The following is an 18,441-nucleotide window of genomic DNA, read 5'->3' as shown; positions in this document are numbered from 1 at the left end:
TCTCCTTGGGGACAAGGATACTTTGTAGTTATTTATAACCTATAGAGAAGGGCAGTAAGACTGTAAACAGCCAGCACGTGCTGAGGTTGGGAGTCAGTGGGAGCAGTCTATTGTTTATTCCTTTGCTTTCAATGACTTGAAATTCTTTCATGTATCTTCTTGTTCATATTCATTTTGACTTTGGATGAGCCTTACTAGCCAGGCTATTTCTATAAAACTCTCATTTCATAACACATTGAGAAGAAGAAAAAAATAACCTTTTTATGTTCAAAAGCATACCTAATCCTCACAGTCATTTCAGAGTCCATGCTTGCCTAAGAGATCTGTAAACTGGGAAAACCTTAATGGTACTGACATGCGTATGTAACACTATACTTGTTTCTGAGTTTTCCTTATATACAGTAGTTTCTTCTAAGTTTTCCTTATATGCAACAAATATAAGAACAGTTGAACTCTTAGTTAGATAAATATTTGACTATGGTAGAAAATATGTTCTGCATCATAGCTTGGTATAGAAGAAACTTAGTAATGTGTCTGGACATGTTTTAAAGGTGGATGTGTCTATCTCTGTGTCTCTCTCTGTGTTTGTTTCTATACACGTTTGCACATGCATGTATTTAATGTTAATTATCATTTCTCTACATGTCAGTTTTAAGGGAATCAAACCCAGTGTCAGAGATGAAAATTATAGATCAACTCTAAGTAAATGCTAATAATCTACCTCATTTTTATCAATATATGGGAATTTTACTGTATAGAATTTAACTTGGAATAACGGAGAGGTCTAGCATGAGTTTCCAACAGCTGCTATAATGATACTTTCAGGATTGACTTATACTGGAAGATGTGCTTAACTGTTGTGGGTTCAGGAACTTCCCATTTAGCCCTGCACATTTCTCTTTTTTCTCAACTTTTCTTGGATTTTTTTTTTTTTTAATCAAAGAAGAGTGTAGTTTGGAATGTATTAAATTAGTTCTTTAAAACTGAAGATGAACCGTTAGGTTTTTTTTTTTGGTAGTATAATTGTTTTACACTGCTGTGTTAGTTTCTGTAGCACAATGAAATGAATCAGCTGTATGTATACATACATCCCCTCCCTCTTGGACCTCCCTCCCACCCCCTCCAACTCAGCCCTCTAGAGCATCACTGAGCACTGAGCTGAACTCCCTGTGCTGTTATACAGCAGCTTCCCACTAGCTGTTTTACACATGGTAGTGTATATATGTCAATCCTAATCTCCCGGTTTGTCTCATCCTCCTTTTACCTCCCTGTGTCCATGTGTCCATTCTCTATGTCTGTGCCTCTATTCCTGCCCTGGAAATAGGTTCATCGGTACCATTTTTCTAGATTCCGCATATATGCATTAATGTATGATATTTTTCTCTTTCTGACTTACTTCACTTTGTATGACAGACTCTGGGTCCATCCACATTTCTACCAACCACACAGTTTTGTTCCCTTTTATAGCTGAGTAATATTCCATTGTATATATGTGCCTCATCTTCTTTATCCATTCATCTGTAGATGGACATTTAGGTTGTTTCCATGTCCTGAAAGTGAAAGTGTTAGTTGCTCAGTCATGGGTGACTCTTTGCAACCCCATGGACTATAGTCCACCAGGCTCCTCCGTCCATGGGATTCTCCAGGCAAGGATATGGAGTGGGTTGCCATTCCTTCTCTAGGGGATCTTCCCGACCCAGAGATTGAACCTGGGTCTCCCACATTGCCTGCAGATTCTTGACCATCTGAGTCACCACGTCCTGGCTGTTGTAAATAGTGCTACAGTGAACATTGGGGTACATGTGTCATTGGGTGGAGTACATGTGTGTATATATATATATTTTTTTTACATGTGTCATTTTGAATTATGGTTTTCTCAGGGTATATGCCCAGGCTTAGTGGCACTGCGACATGTGGAATCTTAGTTGCCCATCAGGGAGTGAACCCTCATCCCCTGCATTGGAAGGCAGATTCTTAACCACTGGACCACCAGGGAAGTCCCTAAAATATTTTGTTTTAAAAGTATGCTTGGATTCCTATAGCTGTTACTCATTCAGCAGCTCCTGTTAACTAGAGCTCATTAAAGAAAAATATGATTCCAAAAGACAGTAGTCTAGTTAGTCGGTAGCAATTTCATTGAACAAATATTTATTGAATACCTATTATGATACCATTTTAGGCATGGGGAATGCTGTTCTCTCATTGTGCTTTAACTTCTTAGTGGGAGAGACAGTAGACAAGTGAAAATACAAAACAAGGCAATTTCAGATAGTGGTACTAAAAAAATGTAAGTTTGTTTACTGAATTTGTGAGTCTTTCTTGTTTTGTAAAGTAACTTCATTTGTATCATTTCTTTTTAGATTCCACAGGTAAGGGGTGTCAGGATATTTCTCCTCTGTCTGATTGAACTCATGGTTGCCAGGGGAAGGGGTAGTTAGGGACTTCGGGAGGGTCATCTACACACTGCTATATTTAAAATGGATAACCAACAAAACCTATTGTATAACACATGCATCTCTGCTCAATGTTATGTGCCAGCCTGGATGGGAAGGGGATTTGGGGGAGAATGGATACATGTATATGTATGGTTGAGTCCCTTTGCTGTTCACCTGAAACTACCGCAATGTTGTTAATTGGCCATATCCCCAATACAAAATAAAAACTTTAAAATTAAAAAAATAAAAAAGAGATGTAAACAGGGTAATGTGATGAAAGAGGCTATAAGTGAGGACTGCTTCTGAACCCCTGGTCAGGGATGACCTGTCTGTGGATGCTACATTTGACAGGACACCTAAAGGAAAAGAAGAAGCCAGCTGTGAAAAAATATGAGCGAAGAAAGATCTTTCCAGACTCAGGAAAGAGCCTGATGTGTTCACCAGATAGAACTAAAGGCCTGAGTAACTAAAGCCTGATGACTGAGAAGAGTAAGGGTTAGGTGAGGTCAGGAGATGTACTGAAGCTTTGGCAGTAATGACAAAAGGCAGATTTTATTTGGATAACAATGGAAGCCACTGAAGAATTCCTCTCTTGTTTTTCATAAGGGTCTGATATATAAGCCGTCTCATACCTTAGAGGAATTAATTGTAAAGTCTGCTAATTCCCTTTAAGATACTTTTATTCACTACTTGAAAAGGTAATATAGTCACATAGTTCAAAATTCAGTAAGTACAAAAGGGAACATAATGGAAATTCTCCTTCCCACCCAAGTACCAGTTTCCTTCCTTGGAAGTAGCCAGTGTCCCTAGAGTCTTGTGTAGCTTTACAGAGATATTTTATACACACACACTAAATATTTATGTGTGTTTAGATAGAAGGAGCTTCCCCATTCCTTTTTAAAATAAATATTACTATTACATTGTCTGTTCCATAATTTATTTAATCAATCCCCTGCTGATGGACTTTCAGGTTATTTCCTTTTTTTAAGTTGTGATTACAAATAGTGCCACAGTGAAAAACCTTTTATATTTGTCATATTAAATGTATCAGTAGGATAAATTTCTATGTGTGGGACTATTAGATCAAAGGGTATATGCATTTCTTATTCATTTTGATATATATTTCCCTTCGTGGAGTTTGTAACAGTTTATACTCCAATCAGAAATGTTCTCCTTACCCTAGGCAACTGTTATCAAACATTTTAATCTTTGCAGAGTCATTGGGTGAATTAATGTGTGGTTTACTCTGCATTTATCCATTATAAATGAGAGTTGAACTTGTTTTCACATATTTAAGAGCCATTGATATTTACTTGTCTGTAAACCATTGGCTATTCTTTGCCTATTTTTCTGTTAGGCTGTTGATTTTTTTCTTCTTGCTGTTTAGAGTCACTCAATTCTAAATCTCTGTGTTATAGAATTTTTTAAAAAAAATACAGTGTTACATGTCAGTTATATCTCAGTATTTTTTAAAAAAGCAGTCATCTTTAACTTGTAAATTTTAGGAAGCTTGAACCTGACATGAGACATGAGAAACCCCAGTCTTCCTTTGCTGATTGAAATCTCTCGATTGCCCCTAGTTTCATTTTAAGAAGTGTCTCTAAATTTTTTAAAAAAGTGCACTTAGTATTTTGTTAGACTACATTGAGGGCTTCCCTGGTGGCTCAGATGGTAAAGAATCTACTGCAGTGCGAGAGACCTGGGCTCGATCCCTGAGTTGGGAAGATTCCCCTGAGTTGGGAAGATTCGCTCTAGGAGGGCATGGCAACCCACTCCAGTATTCTTGCCTGGAGAATCCCCATGGACAGAGGAGCCTGACTTGCTACAGTCCATGGGGTCCCAAAGAGTCTGACATGACTGAACGACTAAGCACGACACCGACTAGACTGAACTGCAAAAAGTTTACTCATAACAAATATTCAAAAGTCATTCAAACCTTGCAGCAGAGGAAATCAGTATGACCTGTAATTTATAGGGTAATGAGAAAGAAGATACTACCTCCTGGGCTGTACATGATTGAGGATACTGTAACAGAAGAAATACAGACACTCCTTTGAGGTCCCAAAAGTTTCTTAAAAATGAATATACCCAAGTCTTTCTATAGTTTTGTGTGTGTGTGTGTCAACAGTCTTTTTGGCATCTTCTGTTTTGGAAAATGCAGACGTCTCTCAAGTTTAAAATAGTTAACAACATTGGGATTTTTCCTTGCTTGGAAACTGTACCAGGCTTTAAACCATGAAAAAAAAAAGTTACAGGTTTTTTAAAAAGTCCCTAAAAAACTATGCTTTGGCAAGAAGCCATATTCCCAGCCTTCTAGCTTGTGCATGTTTATGTATTAAACCATATGAAATTGCCAATTTTTGACTATCTTTGGGCCTACAAAAACAATGATTCAGTCTAGTATCTCCATAATTTTATCCTGAAATTTTAAGACTGATGGATATAAAGATACCATGTATGTGATATGCTTGTATTAATTGTTGGTTTTTAAAAAAATTCTCTGGATGATTGGATTAGATTGAAGATGGAAGAATACTTACAAGGAATAAAAGATTTAAAAACTGCATAAGCTATCAGGAGAATGGATATGTGTATATGTATGGGTGATTCCCTTCGCTGTTCACCTGAAATTATCATTTATTAGCATTGATAATTTCACCTGAAATTATCAATTATTAGCATTGTTTGTTAATCAGCTAAACCCCAATACAAAATAAAAAGTTTAACAAAAAATCCTTAAGGGTCAAATCCCTTTTCCACTAAGAAGAAAGAAAGAAAGAAAACTACACAAGCTGTCTATACAACATTTTGTAGAGAATGTCTAGCCTAGCTCTAGCATATACCACAGGTTAAACTATTGGGATGTTTCTCTCTGTGGTACAGGGAATTCATCTTCTATCCTGGAAGTATCCTGATTACATAAGAGTTCAGTTTGAATTACTGATTTATGTTTTCACAATGAAGGGGAAAGTAACCAATCTTTTTCATCTTATAGAATGAAGATACACTCAGAAAAGGTGTAGACTCATAGGTCAGGATTTAATAGAGTGAACAGGAAAATAAATGGTGGTATATTACAGATAGGGCTTCCCAGGTGGCGCTAGTGGTAAAGAACGCGTCTGCCAATGCGGGAGACATAAGAGACTTGGGTTGGATCCCTGAGTCGAGCAGATCCCCTGGGAAAAGGAAATGGCAACCCACTCCAGTATTCTTGCCTGGAAAATCCATGGACAGAGGAGCCTGGTAGGCTACAGTCCATAGGATCGCCAAGAGTCGCACATGACTGAAGCGACTTAGAACGCATATGACAGATACGTTCAGCCTCCGAGTTGTCAGCATACTGGGAAGTTTGCTAAGCTTTGGAAAATAAATTTCTCGTTAGAGAACTTGGGAAGTCTTGTTTTAACTTGTTTGAAGCCAGGAACAGTATATGTTGATGCTTGTTGTCTCCTAAAGATTCTCAAACCATGACCCTCAAATAGACCTCCTCTTTTCTAAAATTGTTTTTCTGCTGGGCATCTGTGGCAATTGGCATGAAGTGCTGAAGAGTTCGTGTGCCACCAGACTACTTTGCTGATGAACGTGTGTTTGCACATGGTGCCTACTCTGAGTGAAATTAATTAGGCTTGTGCTATCCTAGTCAATTTCCCTCCCAGCAGGTTGTGTGGTTAGAGCTCTTAGAGTCGAAAACTGATTCTCTAGTTCTACTGACTGCTGGGTTGGACATTTTTAAAAAATTGGAAGATGGGTGGGTGATATTACTTTAAAAAAAAAACCAAAAAACACAAAGACTTGCATACAGAATAAATGAGAAACAAAAAGGATAGGAAAAAATGGCCAAGACAAGTTGTATTTTATTTTCTGGTTGTAATAATGGACCATAGCTCTGTAGCAACAGTTAATCCATTAAAATAAGCTGGCTTTTAAACTTGTTTTTTTCTTAGGCTTAGAGAATTCCTAAATTATTAATTGTTAGATAAGTTTGAAGTATTTTTTAAACTTTTAACAATAAACTCAAATTAGTATTTTATGATCCATCAATACAGAGCTGAGCCTGCACCTCACACCCACAGAGCCAAGTTTTATGCTCTTAACTAACGTGTAAAATTCACATGTTCATTGCCAGCCTGCCCAAAAGATAGTTTTAATTGGGAATTTTGAAATTTCATTCTGGTTCCTACTGGCAGTAATGATAACTGGATTTATAAAACTACCTTGAGGTGCATTTACTACTAGACAAATAAATGGGCTTCCCTGGTGACTCGGATGGTAAAGAATCTACCTGCAATGCAGGAGATACCCCGGTTCCATCCCTGGATCCAGGAGGATCCTTTGAAGAAGGGAATGGCTACCCATTCCAATATTCTTGCCTGGAGAATTCCCTGGACAGAGGAGCCTGGCAGGCTGCAGCCCATGGGATGAGAATGTGTTTTGCATCAAATGCAAGCCTATATTGATCACAGGTCTCTTTTTTTGATATTATCATGAAATCTTGAATTGGATAAACCAGGGAGGCCCAAAGGCCATTGCAGTGCTTAGTTTGCTGGCTTAAGTAAAATAGCACATCATGTGTATAAGTCTTAACTTCATCTGTGATTACATGGGATATTTTAATTATAAACACATGTAGGATAGTGTTAAAACCAGTGGGGACTCTGATAATACTAGTGGTATTACTCTGTGAGGGTGCCCTATATCTTATTAATACTCTTCCATGCTTATTACTTAAGTAGCTACTGAATGTGTATGAGTTGAGTGATTTGGGGGTGGGGGAAAGTTATTCATTTATACCTCTTTCTATGAAGGATTTGAGGCAGTTTCCAGAAATACTTAACATACCAAAGAGTAAAATAAACGGTTTAAGGATTTATAGCAAAATTAGTAACAGTGTTAAGAAAATAATAAAGTTATAGTACAGTAATAACATGAGCTATATAGAATATAGAATGAGCACGTGAGCCTATAGTTTCAAGACAAATTTGTCTCAGCGCTTCATAGTAGTCAAGCATAGAGGACAACAGTCATTTAGAAGATTCATATTGTCTGTCCCTGACTAAAAATAAACCAGGAGTTCGGGAAAGAAATTTCTCCCTTGTATATTGTAAACTAGACAATGTATGATATAATGGAATAAGTATATCCTTTTTATACTATTCCTACAATTAATATATTTTACAGATAAAGTAGAACAGTACAAAGGATATTATACATAACAGTAGCTGTCATCCCAAATTAAATGACATTTGTATTGTCATATTTGCCTTAGGTCGTCCTAATTTTAAAAGAAACGTGAGAGATCAACTTGAAATGTCTTGCATTCTTCTCCCAGCTTCATTCTTTCTTGCTCCCCGATCCTGAATCTGCTACATAGCTTGTCATTGATATTTTTTCACTTATTACCGTATGCATTAAAACTCAGCATTCAAAAAACTAAGATCATAGCATCTGGTCCCATCGCTTCATGGCAAATAGATGGGGAAACAATGGAAACAGTGACAGACTTTATTTTCTTGACCTCCAAAATGACTGCAGATGGTGACTGCAGCCATGAAATTAAAAGACCCTTGCTCCTTGGAAGGAAAGTTATGACCAACCTAGACAGCATATTAAAAAGCAGAGACATTACTTTACTGATAAAGGTCCATCTAGTCAAAGCTATGGGTTTTCCAGTAGTCATGTATGGATGTGAGAGTTGGACTATAAAGAAAGCTGAATGCTGAAGAATTGGTGCTCTTGAACTGTGGTGTTGGAGAAGACTCTTGAGAGTCCCTTGGACTGCAGGGAGATCCAACCAGTCCATCCTAAAGGAAATCAGTCCTGAATATTCACTGGGAGGATTGGTGCTCAAACTGAAACTCCAATACTTTGGCTACCTGATGCGAAGAACTGACTCATATGAAAAGACCCTGATGCTGGGAAAGATTGAAGGCAGGAGGAGAAGGGGACGACAGAGGATGAGATGGTTGGATGGCATTGCCGACTCGATGCACATGAGTTTGAGCAAGCTCTGGGAGTTGGTGATGGACAGAGAAGCCTGGTGTGCTGTGGTCCGTTGGGTCGCAAAGAGTCAGACATGACTGAACGACTGAACTGAACTATATGCAAATATCTGTAAATAATATATAAATCTTAAATTTGTGTAAATAATGTAATGCACAAGACATTCCAAAACTCTTTTTTCATTAGTATTGTGTTTGATCTCATCTCCATGGTGCAGTTCATTGCTTTTAAATCCTGAAATAGTTTTCCATTGTATGGAAATAACCCAAATTAGTTACCTATTTCCCTCTTACTGGATTTTTAGTTCTTTTATAACTGCCACATTGAACGACCTTGTCCGTATCTTTTTGTGCTTATGTGCAGTTTTTCTAGGGCAGTGGTTCTCAAAACGTTCCGGGACTAGCACATCAGGGTCACCTGGAAACTTGTTCAGTTCAGTTGCTCAGTCGTGTCCAACTGTTTGTGACCCCATGGACCACAGCACGCCAGGCCTCCCTGTCCATCACCAACTCCTGGAATTTACCCAAACTCATGTCCATTGAGTCAGTGATGCCATCCAACCATCTCATCCTCTGTCATCCCCTTCTCCTCCTGCCCTCAATCTTTCTCAGCGTCAGGGTCTTTTCAAATGAGTCAGTCCTTCGCATCAGGTGGCCAGAGGATTGGAGTTTCAGCTTCAACATCAGTCCTTCCAATGAACACCCAGGACTGATCTCCTTTAGGATGGATTAGTTGGATCTCCTTGCAGTCCAAGGGACTCTCAAGAGTCTTCTCCAACACCACAGTTCAAAAGCATCAATTCTTTGGCGCTCAGCTTTCTTTATAGTCCCACTCTCACATCCATACATGACTACTGGAAAAACCATAGCCTTGACTAGATGGACCTTTTTTGGCAAAGTAATATCTCTGCTTTTTAATATGCTATCTAGGTTGGTCATAACTTTCCTTCCAAGGAGTAAGTGTCTTTTAATTTCATGGCTGCAGTCACCATCTGCAGTGATTTTGGAACCCAGAAAAATAAAGTCAGCCACTGTTTCCACTGTTGCCCCATCTATTTGCCATGAAGTGATGGGACCGGATGCCATGATCTTAGTTTTCTGAATGTTGAGCTTTAAGCCAACGTTTTCACTCTCCTCTTTCACTTTCATCAAGAGGCTCTTTAGTTCTTCTTCACTTTCTGCCATAAGGGTGGTGTCATCTGCATGTCTGAGGTTATTGATATTTCTCCCAGCAATCTTGATTCCAGCTTGTGCTTCCTCCAGCCTAGTGTTTCTCATAATGTACTCTGCATATAAGTTAAATAAGCAGGCTGACAATATACAGTCTTGATATACTCCTTCCCCTATTTGGAACCAGTCTGTTGTTCCATGTCCAGACTTGTTACAAATAGAAATTCTTGGACCTATTCTAAACCTGATAGGTATAAAATGTTTAATAAGAGCTATTTTATTTACTTTTTGTGACTGGTATTTTTATAGGATAGTTGGTCTTTTTCTTATTTATTTTGTAGAAAGAATTTATGTATTACTTCTTATGTTAATACAGCTAACTCTTTGCCATGTATTGTAAGCTTTGTTTTTGGCTTTGTTCATAGTACTTAAAAATTGTATTCACCATGTTTTTAATGTCTTTTATGTTTAGAAAGTCCCTGGAGGGGAGAATTTTGAGTTGGATTTGGTTTGCTACTGGGACACCCTGTTGAGATGTGTAGCGATTATTTAGGAATAGTCTGAGGCTTATGAGAGAGGTCAGAGTTGGAGATGTGGGAAACATTTATATAAAGACAGAAATTTGACACTGTTGTGGATAAAATTACCACAAAAGATAATATAGTTTGAGAAAATGATTCAAGATTAAACCATGGGAACAACAGTGAAGTAAGAGAATCCAATAAAAGATATTGAAGAATGATCAGAAAACAGAGAAGACAAGGAGAAGAATCTGGAAAATCAGATACTGATGAAGTGTAATGAGATTGTTAATGCTACATAGAAAGGAACACATCTAAGATGAGTAAATGTTGCCTTTCGAGAGAGCAGCTAACAATGGGTTAAGAAATAGAAGACTATTCTTTTCTTTTTAAATTTATTTTTAATTGGAGGATAATTGCTTGACAACACTGTGTTGGTTTCTGCCATATATCAATATAAATCAACCATAGGTATACATAGGTCCCCTCATCGTGAACCTCCCTCCCAAGGACTATTCGTATTATTAATAAGTTTGCACTGAAGTGTAGAAGATAAGACAGTAGTTGGAAAGGTAACAAGATTATTTTCCTTTAGGAGTATTTGTATTTGTACCCCCAAGGGAAGGAGCCAGCAGTAAACCTGTATGTGATGTTCACCATGCTGTCTCCTCTTTAGGAAGTCGCTCAGTCATGTCCGACTCTTTGTGACCCCATGGTCTGTAGCCCACCAGGCTCCTCTGTCCATGGGATTTTCTAGGCAAAAATACTGGAGTGGGTTGCCATTTCCTTCCGTGTCTTCTGCGTCTCCTGCATTGCAGGCATATTTACCTGTTGAGCCATCAAGGAAGCCCCTACTTTAAGTACCCTTTGAGTAAATTCATTTGGTAAGGTAATATTAATTATCTTAAAATCATGTAAATTATATATAAGTTTTATAAATAAATTAGTTTTGTGTAGAAAATTAAAACAGGATTATATCTTTTTGATGAGGAGACTGCCTTAGGTTAGGTGATGTTCTCTGAGGTTAACATTGTATGCTAAGGAGTCATTTGAATGATAACGGTAAAGCATTCCAGGCAGGAGACAAAGTTTCCAGTCTCTGGAAGGTCAAATGGAAGTAGTAGGATAGTATGTTAATAAAATTCTCTTGCTTCTTGCATCAACCAGGGTGAAGAAAAAATAGTTTTTGTCCCCTGACTTTGGAAATCTTGTTTAACCTTCAAACTGGCGATGTCAAGGGTTCCAAGTCCTCCACCTCCGGCAGAAATGTCGAGTGGCCCTGTAGCTGAGAGCTGGTGCTACACACAGGTAGGTGCTTTTTGGGAGGATTGTGGTGGACAAAAGGAATCAAGTTTCTTTTCTATGTTGGCTTTCCTGCTTTCTCTGAGTCATACATGTCAAATAGATAAAGTACGTGTCAGCTTTCCATTCCTTGGTTTTCTACGAGGAATCTGAATGGCCTAGGCCGCTGTTTTTCACAGGAGGTTGAAGGAGGGGAATCTTTGAAACTAGATCTACTCTCTACATCTTCCTTGATGGTAATGTGTGACTTTGTTGGGCAACTCAAGGGGAAACTCAGTTTGAGATTTGCAACCCCAGGCAGTGGTATCAATATCGAAATCATTAAACACTGCTCTGAGCAGAGGTTCATTTTAGGTGTGGCTTAATCACATGCTTTCCCAAAATTGTCTGTGCTTTTCTCCCTTTCCATCCAGTATTGCTCAGAAACTGAACAGAAAAGCAGTGGAAGCGGTTGATCACTGAGATTTCTTAAAATCCAGATGAGGGATGGAAAAGGCTGAGCCTCTGTGCTGGCTGAACAGTGCTCTCTTCCTATGGGATTATGCAAAGGGAGGGAGGGGGAAATTATCTGATCTCCAGCCTGTTTTTCAGGTTGCTCACTTCCTATATAATTACTTCCTGGTTTTTTATCAACAGATCAAGGTAGTGAAATTCTCCTACATGTGGACCATCAATAACTTTAGCTTTTGCCGGGAGGAAATGGGTGAAGTCATTAAAAGTTCAACCTTTTCATCAGGAGCCAATGATAAGCTGAAATGGTGAGGAAGAATACATTTAGCTGTAAAAATTTTTCTAAAAGTTGCCTGTTTTGCTTGGCTTCATGGAAGACTGACTGGAACGTAAGATCCTTGATGGCAGGGACTTTGTTTTGTTTCTTTCTTTATTCCCCAGTGTCTGATACATAACAGATGCTCACCGTATGTTTGTAGAGTTAGCTTGGTGAGTGTATCAGGGTCAGCAAGCTCAAATGGCTATAAAGTCAGGGTTAAGAGGGCCAGTATTGTAAATAATATCCATATATCTGGTGTGAATGTTGACCACTTTGCAAACTAGTTAGTGTCCTAAAAGAAGTGGTGGCTACAGCCCCCTGACTATAGCCACATGTGAATAAGGTCTGACCATTGCCAGATTCTCTGATTTTTCAAGAAAAACAGAAAATCTAGATTTTATAATGTAATAGCTCTTGATTTTTAGATTGCCTGTTTTTAAACAAAGGAGGTTTATTTACTTGTAACTGGAATGCCCAGGGTATAGGATATCTTTTAAAGTAATTTGATCCAAGAGCCAGCCCAATGGTTAGATTAAGGACCCCATCACTCTCTGCTCTGCCCTGCTTTCCACACTGTTTGACATCTCAAGATTTGCTTCCCTTGTGGTTGAAAGTTGACTGGCAGTAGCAATGGGCATCTTCCACTACCATCCAACAGTCTTTAAACTTTCACTGAACTGCATGGCCAAGAATGTGTCAGACATGCACTGATTGGTTTAGATCTAGGTTCCCTCAGTTGATCCCTGTGGCAAGGGAAATAGGATCTGGGAGGGTGGGTCAGTCCCTTCAAGCCTCCTTCTCTTGAGGAGCAGCAGGCTGTTATGTATACAGCCATGTACTCCCTACAAAGACCAGAATACATATCTATGAACCACCATTTTGAACTCTGTTAACCCACTGAAAAGTTTAATGACTTTCCATTCATTTAGTATTTTTTGGCCATGTACATTAAGTAGTGAATTATTAGGTGCTGAGAGAATTCTTAGGCATTGTATTTAAGCATTCTTAGGCATTGTATTTAAATCTACATCTTTAGCACAATGTGTAGTGATGTCTGTGGTGTATGCACTTCCCAGAGAAGCAATGAATTGGGCCACCTGTTTGAGAGGTGTCATAATACTGGCAAGGCCTAAGGATGCATATGGCCTATATGTTATACGTGGTAGAAGCAGTGTCTGAACCACATGCAGTTCAGCTAATGACATTTACAAGTTAACTGAGTTGAACCTATTAAATTCTGTCTGAATTTTGTTTTGATCCATTGGTAGCAGATTGGCATCGCTAACTCTACTTAGAAGTCTGACTTGGAACTCTGCCCCGCGTAATGGGAGTTTACTTTTGTCTGTGCTTCCTCCATATTGCCTCTTTTATTTTAATCTTAGAGTATTATCGCCAGATTGATAAAATATCTATAAAAGATTACTTATTATTCACATATTTCTCTAGAGTTCTTTTTCTCTCCCAAATTGGTGTTGAAAGACTCACTGACTTTTTTTCTCCTGGTTTTACTACAGTCCCAAAAAAATAAGGGGCTGCTTTTCCTGAGTTGAGGATTAAAATAGATTGAGACTCGACTGAATTTTAAAATATTTTAGGGGGAAAAAGTGATTTGGGAGATTATGAGGAAAGAGATGGAGATGCAAGGGATGTGTTGTCAGATTCTAAGATGCCCCTTTATTGTTTACTTTTTAAAAGGTGCTTCAGGTTGCTCTGGAAAAGTGATTTCTAAGTTGTCATTTAACTGAGTCAGAATATCCTGCTATGGGGCCTGGGTTTGTTTTTTAACATCTCCTCCTGCTGACTCTTAGTTGCCTCCTATGTTGTTCTAGTTGCCTCCTATCACTTCGTGAGCCTGCAAATGTGGATGCTTTTGACTTTTTTTTTTTCCCTCTGTTTTGGGCAGGTGTTTGCGGGTAAACCCAAAAGGACTAGATGAAGAAAGCAAAGATTACCTGTCACTTTACTTGTTACTCGTCAGCTGTCCAAAGAGTGAAGTTCGAGCAAAATTCAAATTCTCCATCCTGAATGCCAAGGGAGAAGAAACCAAAGCTATGGGTAAATGTTATCTTTGTTCAGCTCTGTTTTCACATCCAGCAACTTTATACATTGACAAGTTGTGGATTTGATCTTTGTTTGAGTAACCCTAAATATAACTTTTTTTTTTTCACTCCAGAGAGTCAACGGGCATATAGGTTTGTGCAGGGGAAAGACTGGGGATTCAAAAAATTCATCCGTAGAGATTTTCTCTTGGATGAGGCCAATGGGCTTCTCCCTGATGACAAGCTTACCCTCTTCTGTGAGGTGAGTCCTTTTACCCTGCTGTGAGAGTAGCAGTTCCCAGACCTGATGGGTATCGGTAGATGTATTGTATCAAGGATGGAGAGTGAGAAAATCCCCAAGTGGAGTGGGGCTGCACGAATATGATTTACATGACTAACTGAAAGCTGTGCCATGTTTTCAAGGTTGTTGGGCAGCTCAGTTTTCCACTTGTTACTATTCTTAAAAACAAAGATTGTGTATGTACTATTTTGGGTCATGATTCTGGCTTTTCATGGCAAGATTTTTCAGAAAGCATTTGGAAGGACTGTTACTTTACACTGAGGAGAATGACCAGCAACTGGATAAGTGTATTTGTTCCTTGAGCTTTCTGGCTCCTCCTTGAATATGAGGTCCACATGTGTTTGATAGAGCACTTTCTTTTCTGCTCTTTGAACTAGATGACTTTTATCGGTTGTTGAGTGTCTCTGGTTTGTCTTGCTGAGGGAGTTGTGAAATAGGAAGGTAAGAACCATTTTTTTAGAGTGGAGGTTATGTAAAGCTAAGTCATTGTTAGTGAAGAGGGTTATCTGTAGTCATTTAGGAGAAGCCTTTTAAGATCCCCAATGACCTAACGAGCCTTTTTCAGGTTGATAGGAGAAGCCTAGAAATAAAATTCCTTGAGAGTGAGTTGGAAAATGGTTTCTTTAATGAGTGTATACTAATTAGTCATTTCATGCTGTTATTAATGCATTTATAAACACTGATAAGCTTACAGTGTAAGAAACTAATAAAACCTCTAGTCAGCTGGGGTGTTGGTGTTCCTTGTACATTATGTGGTCAAGGACCTGATTCCTGATCAACATCACCAAGAGAATGTCTCCTGTGCTTTCATGGGGATGGTGCAGGCAAGTTTCCCAACTAACAGTGTATTCTGTCAAATAATAGGCCCACACTGCGAGTTAACATTAACAATAGCTCCAAAGGCATAGCATGTCACCACCTGCACAGCAGGGAAAGTGTCCCTTAGGAATCTTGCCCTGTTGTAGAAGAGGCCTGGCCAGCAGTAGCTGACTTCTTTTCCAAGTCACAGCTCATTGAATATTTTCATAGTTGCTGATGGTTTGTAAACCTGGGAGGTATAGTTTATTAAAATACTACACTGAATACATAAAATATAGTTTGCATAATAGCTACCTTTTCTCCTTTTTAATTGCTAAGTGAAAAAAGGAAATAAAAAAATACTAGAGTGAAGGTGTCTGTAAAAATACATAAAGTGTTGCAGTTGTTTTTTATAAAATGTTGCATTTATTTTTTATCTTGGAATTTCAATTCTACATAAATCCAAGTAGTTACAGATCATACTCAATTGCCCAAGTGGAGAAATGAGAGCAAGAACAATTGGGTGGTTTTGTGTGAGATTGAATGTTATATAAACAAACTATCAATTGAATATTCACCCACCTACAAACTATCAATTGAATATTCACCCACCTTAGAGATCCTCTATTTCAGAAAAAAATTAAAATAGTGGATTCTAATTTCTGTTGGAAATGAAAGCCAATCTTTGAACTGTTCTCTGAAGGAAATCACCTCTCAATAATGCATCTGGTGTCTTAGGCAATACCAGAACCTTTATTGCCACATTTTTAAGTCTACAGTGCGTCCAGCATTTTCTTACATGCTCTCCCCCGCACCTCACCCCACCCAGATCCATTCCATCTGCTTCAGCCCTTGTATTGACATTCTTGATTTGGAAACCAGTTGACCTGCCCTCACTTGGCAATTTCTCATCCTGTGGTTGAGTCTGAGGTGCTTTCTCTTTGCTTCCCCATATGAAATTCTCTTAGGAGAAATTCTGTGGTTAAGTTTAGAAATGCCTTACTGACTTAGAAGGGAAGTGAGATGACACTTTGGAAATGAGGAGATGTTGAACAGGGAAACGTCTGGCTGGGTTCTGCTGATGCCATCGGTTTCTTACCATCGGACCAGGTGTGCCATCTGTTCCTCTCACGCTTCTCTGTTGGCCACAGGTGCTGAGTGTTGCTTCTCGTTCTTGGGCTTGTGCCTAGTGAGACTCGTTTCTGTTCCAAGACTCTCTGTGGACTTAGTAGCGTTCATCGTTGCAAGACAGTTGTGTGGGGGTGTGTGTTGGATGTGTGGGTTTTAAAAATGTCTGCAGCTCATCTAAGTTCTTAGTGCATCTCAGAGCTAGATTATCCTTTGGTGAAAATTCTGTCCCTTTGACCTTTCTTCCCTTCTATAAATGGAATATTTATAAACAAATTTATTTTGTTCATATTTATATTTTATTTATTATTGGTTTAGTTATATTTCCTTGTAACTTAGAGGCCTTTATGAAGTTGATGTCCACATACAAATTTAGATTGTGAGTACTCCACTGTTCTATTCCTTACCCAGTTTTTGGCCCAGGTACTTCTGTCCTGTCCTGATGTAATAAGTGCAGTTGTTTTGTGAATATTTTTGGTCTGTTCCCGGAGGCCACAAGAGGGAATCCTAAGGCGAAAGACTGAGAATCACACATTTGTGTGTTTGGGCTATATTTTAATATAACTGTATAACCATTAATAAAACTGAAAAATGCCAAATGGGTAGTCTTGTTTGTAATGTGCCACACTGGGTTCACTTTCGGTTCTTATTGATCTTTCTTTCTGACTGTTAGGAAATGTGGTGATTTTTTCCAAGTTGATACTGCTTAGTTAATGCATTCCCTCAATTGTCTTTTATCATAGTCCTTTTTGATTCATTTTGTGTTATTGGGGGGAGAGGCAGTGCCTAGGGAGGTTAGGTAATTTTTCCTGACATTGTGCAGCAAATTGGTAGCAGCTCTCCACTTGCCGTCTCTAGTCTGCTGTGCTACACTAAAGTGGGACCGAGCACCATTCACCCTAGGAAACATGGGCTCTACCAAGTTTTCTTTGGTAATGAAAGAATCATGAGAGCTTTACACTTTTAATTTTTTCTTTAATAATTTGGACCACAGAAAATCTACTTGAAATGCTTCACTTTTGTTGGTCCCCTTTATTTATACTGAAAACAAGTAGCTGTTAGCAGTAAAGATCCGTGTATTCCATCTTCATTGTATATGCCTCTGACAGGTAGAAGATTCCAGTGCCTGTTTGTAATGTTGTAATTAAAGTTGAAATATTAAATACCATATGAAATATCTAGATACTAGTTAATTATTAAAACGTCTCTTTCCTTAACAAACAGTATCTCTTCAAAGCCTGGGAATATGTATTTTTGCCAAGTTTTAAATATGGTGGTCTATTTTTCTTTTACTATTTATTAATGGATTATTTGTATATATTAGTTGAAAGAAAATGCTAGTAATAATTGCTTGTTCTTGACCTACAAAAATGGTGATTTAATGTGTACTAACATTATAGGTTATAAAACATGATAATGTAGTAAATCTACTACCCAACCCAACATTACCCCCAGTAACTTAGAACCGACCTATATATGCTTCTCCCCTGTCCCTTAGACCTGTTGTTTCCCTACTCGGACAATGATAATAAATAGCTCTTTTGAATTAACCATTCCATTGTTTATTATTTGTATGCCTGAACAATATATTGTTTAGGTTTGCTTGTTTTTGAGCTTTATGAAGATGGTCTCAGAATGTATGTAATCATCTAGGACCTGCTGTTTTCACGTTATGTTTCTGAGATTTATTTACATTGTGAATGTAACTATAGTTCATTGATTTTAATGCTGCGCAGTATTTTGTTGTATATTCACACACCAGCTGATGGGTTTGTTTATTCTTTCTCTTACTGATAGACATTTAGATTGTTGCTAGTCTTTTGATTAGAAGTAGCGCTGCTGCTATGTTGTTGTTCAGTCACTAAGTCGTGTCCAACTCTTTGTTTTTCTCAGACTCATGTCTATTTAGTTGGTGATGCCATCCAACCATCTCATCCTCTGTCACCCCCTTCTCTTCCTGCCCTCAATCTTTCCCAGCA

General features: G+C 38.4%; 1 protein-coding gene across 3 annotated transcripts in view; it reads left to right on the top strand.

Annotated features, from left to right (window-relative positions):
* Positions 1–18,441, top strand: part of SPOP (speckle type BTB/POZ protein) — a 75,720-nt gene that overhangs the window by 43,646 nt on the left and 13,633 nt on the right. For all 3 annotated transcript variants that reach the window (XM_081582578.1, XM_081582577.1, XM_081582579.1), the window contains 4 exons: positions 11,293–11,433; positions 12,064–12,185; positions 14,100–14,251; positions 14,370–14,497. In XM_081582578.1, coding sequence (XP_081438704.1) covers positions 11,356–11,433; positions 12,064–12,185; positions 14,100–14,251; positions 14,370–14,497 — 480 coding nt within the window. In that variant the 5' untranslated portion in view covers positions 11,293–11,355. The remainder of the gene's footprint in view (positions 1–11,292; positions 11,434–12,063; positions 12,186–14,099; positions 14,252–14,369; positions 14,498–18,441) is intronic.

This window comes from Giraffa tippelskirchi, chromosome 3 (genome assembly GCF_054371585.1).
Source record: "Giraffa tippelskirchi isolate mGirTip1 chromosome 3, T2T-mGirTip1v1.2.pri, whole genome shotgun sequence".
Taxonomy (NCBI): Eukaryota; Metazoa; Chordata; class Mammalia; order Artiodactyla; family Giraffidae; genus Giraffa; species Giraffa tippelskirchi.
This window is presented reverse-complemented; position numbering and strand designations above follow the sequence as displayed.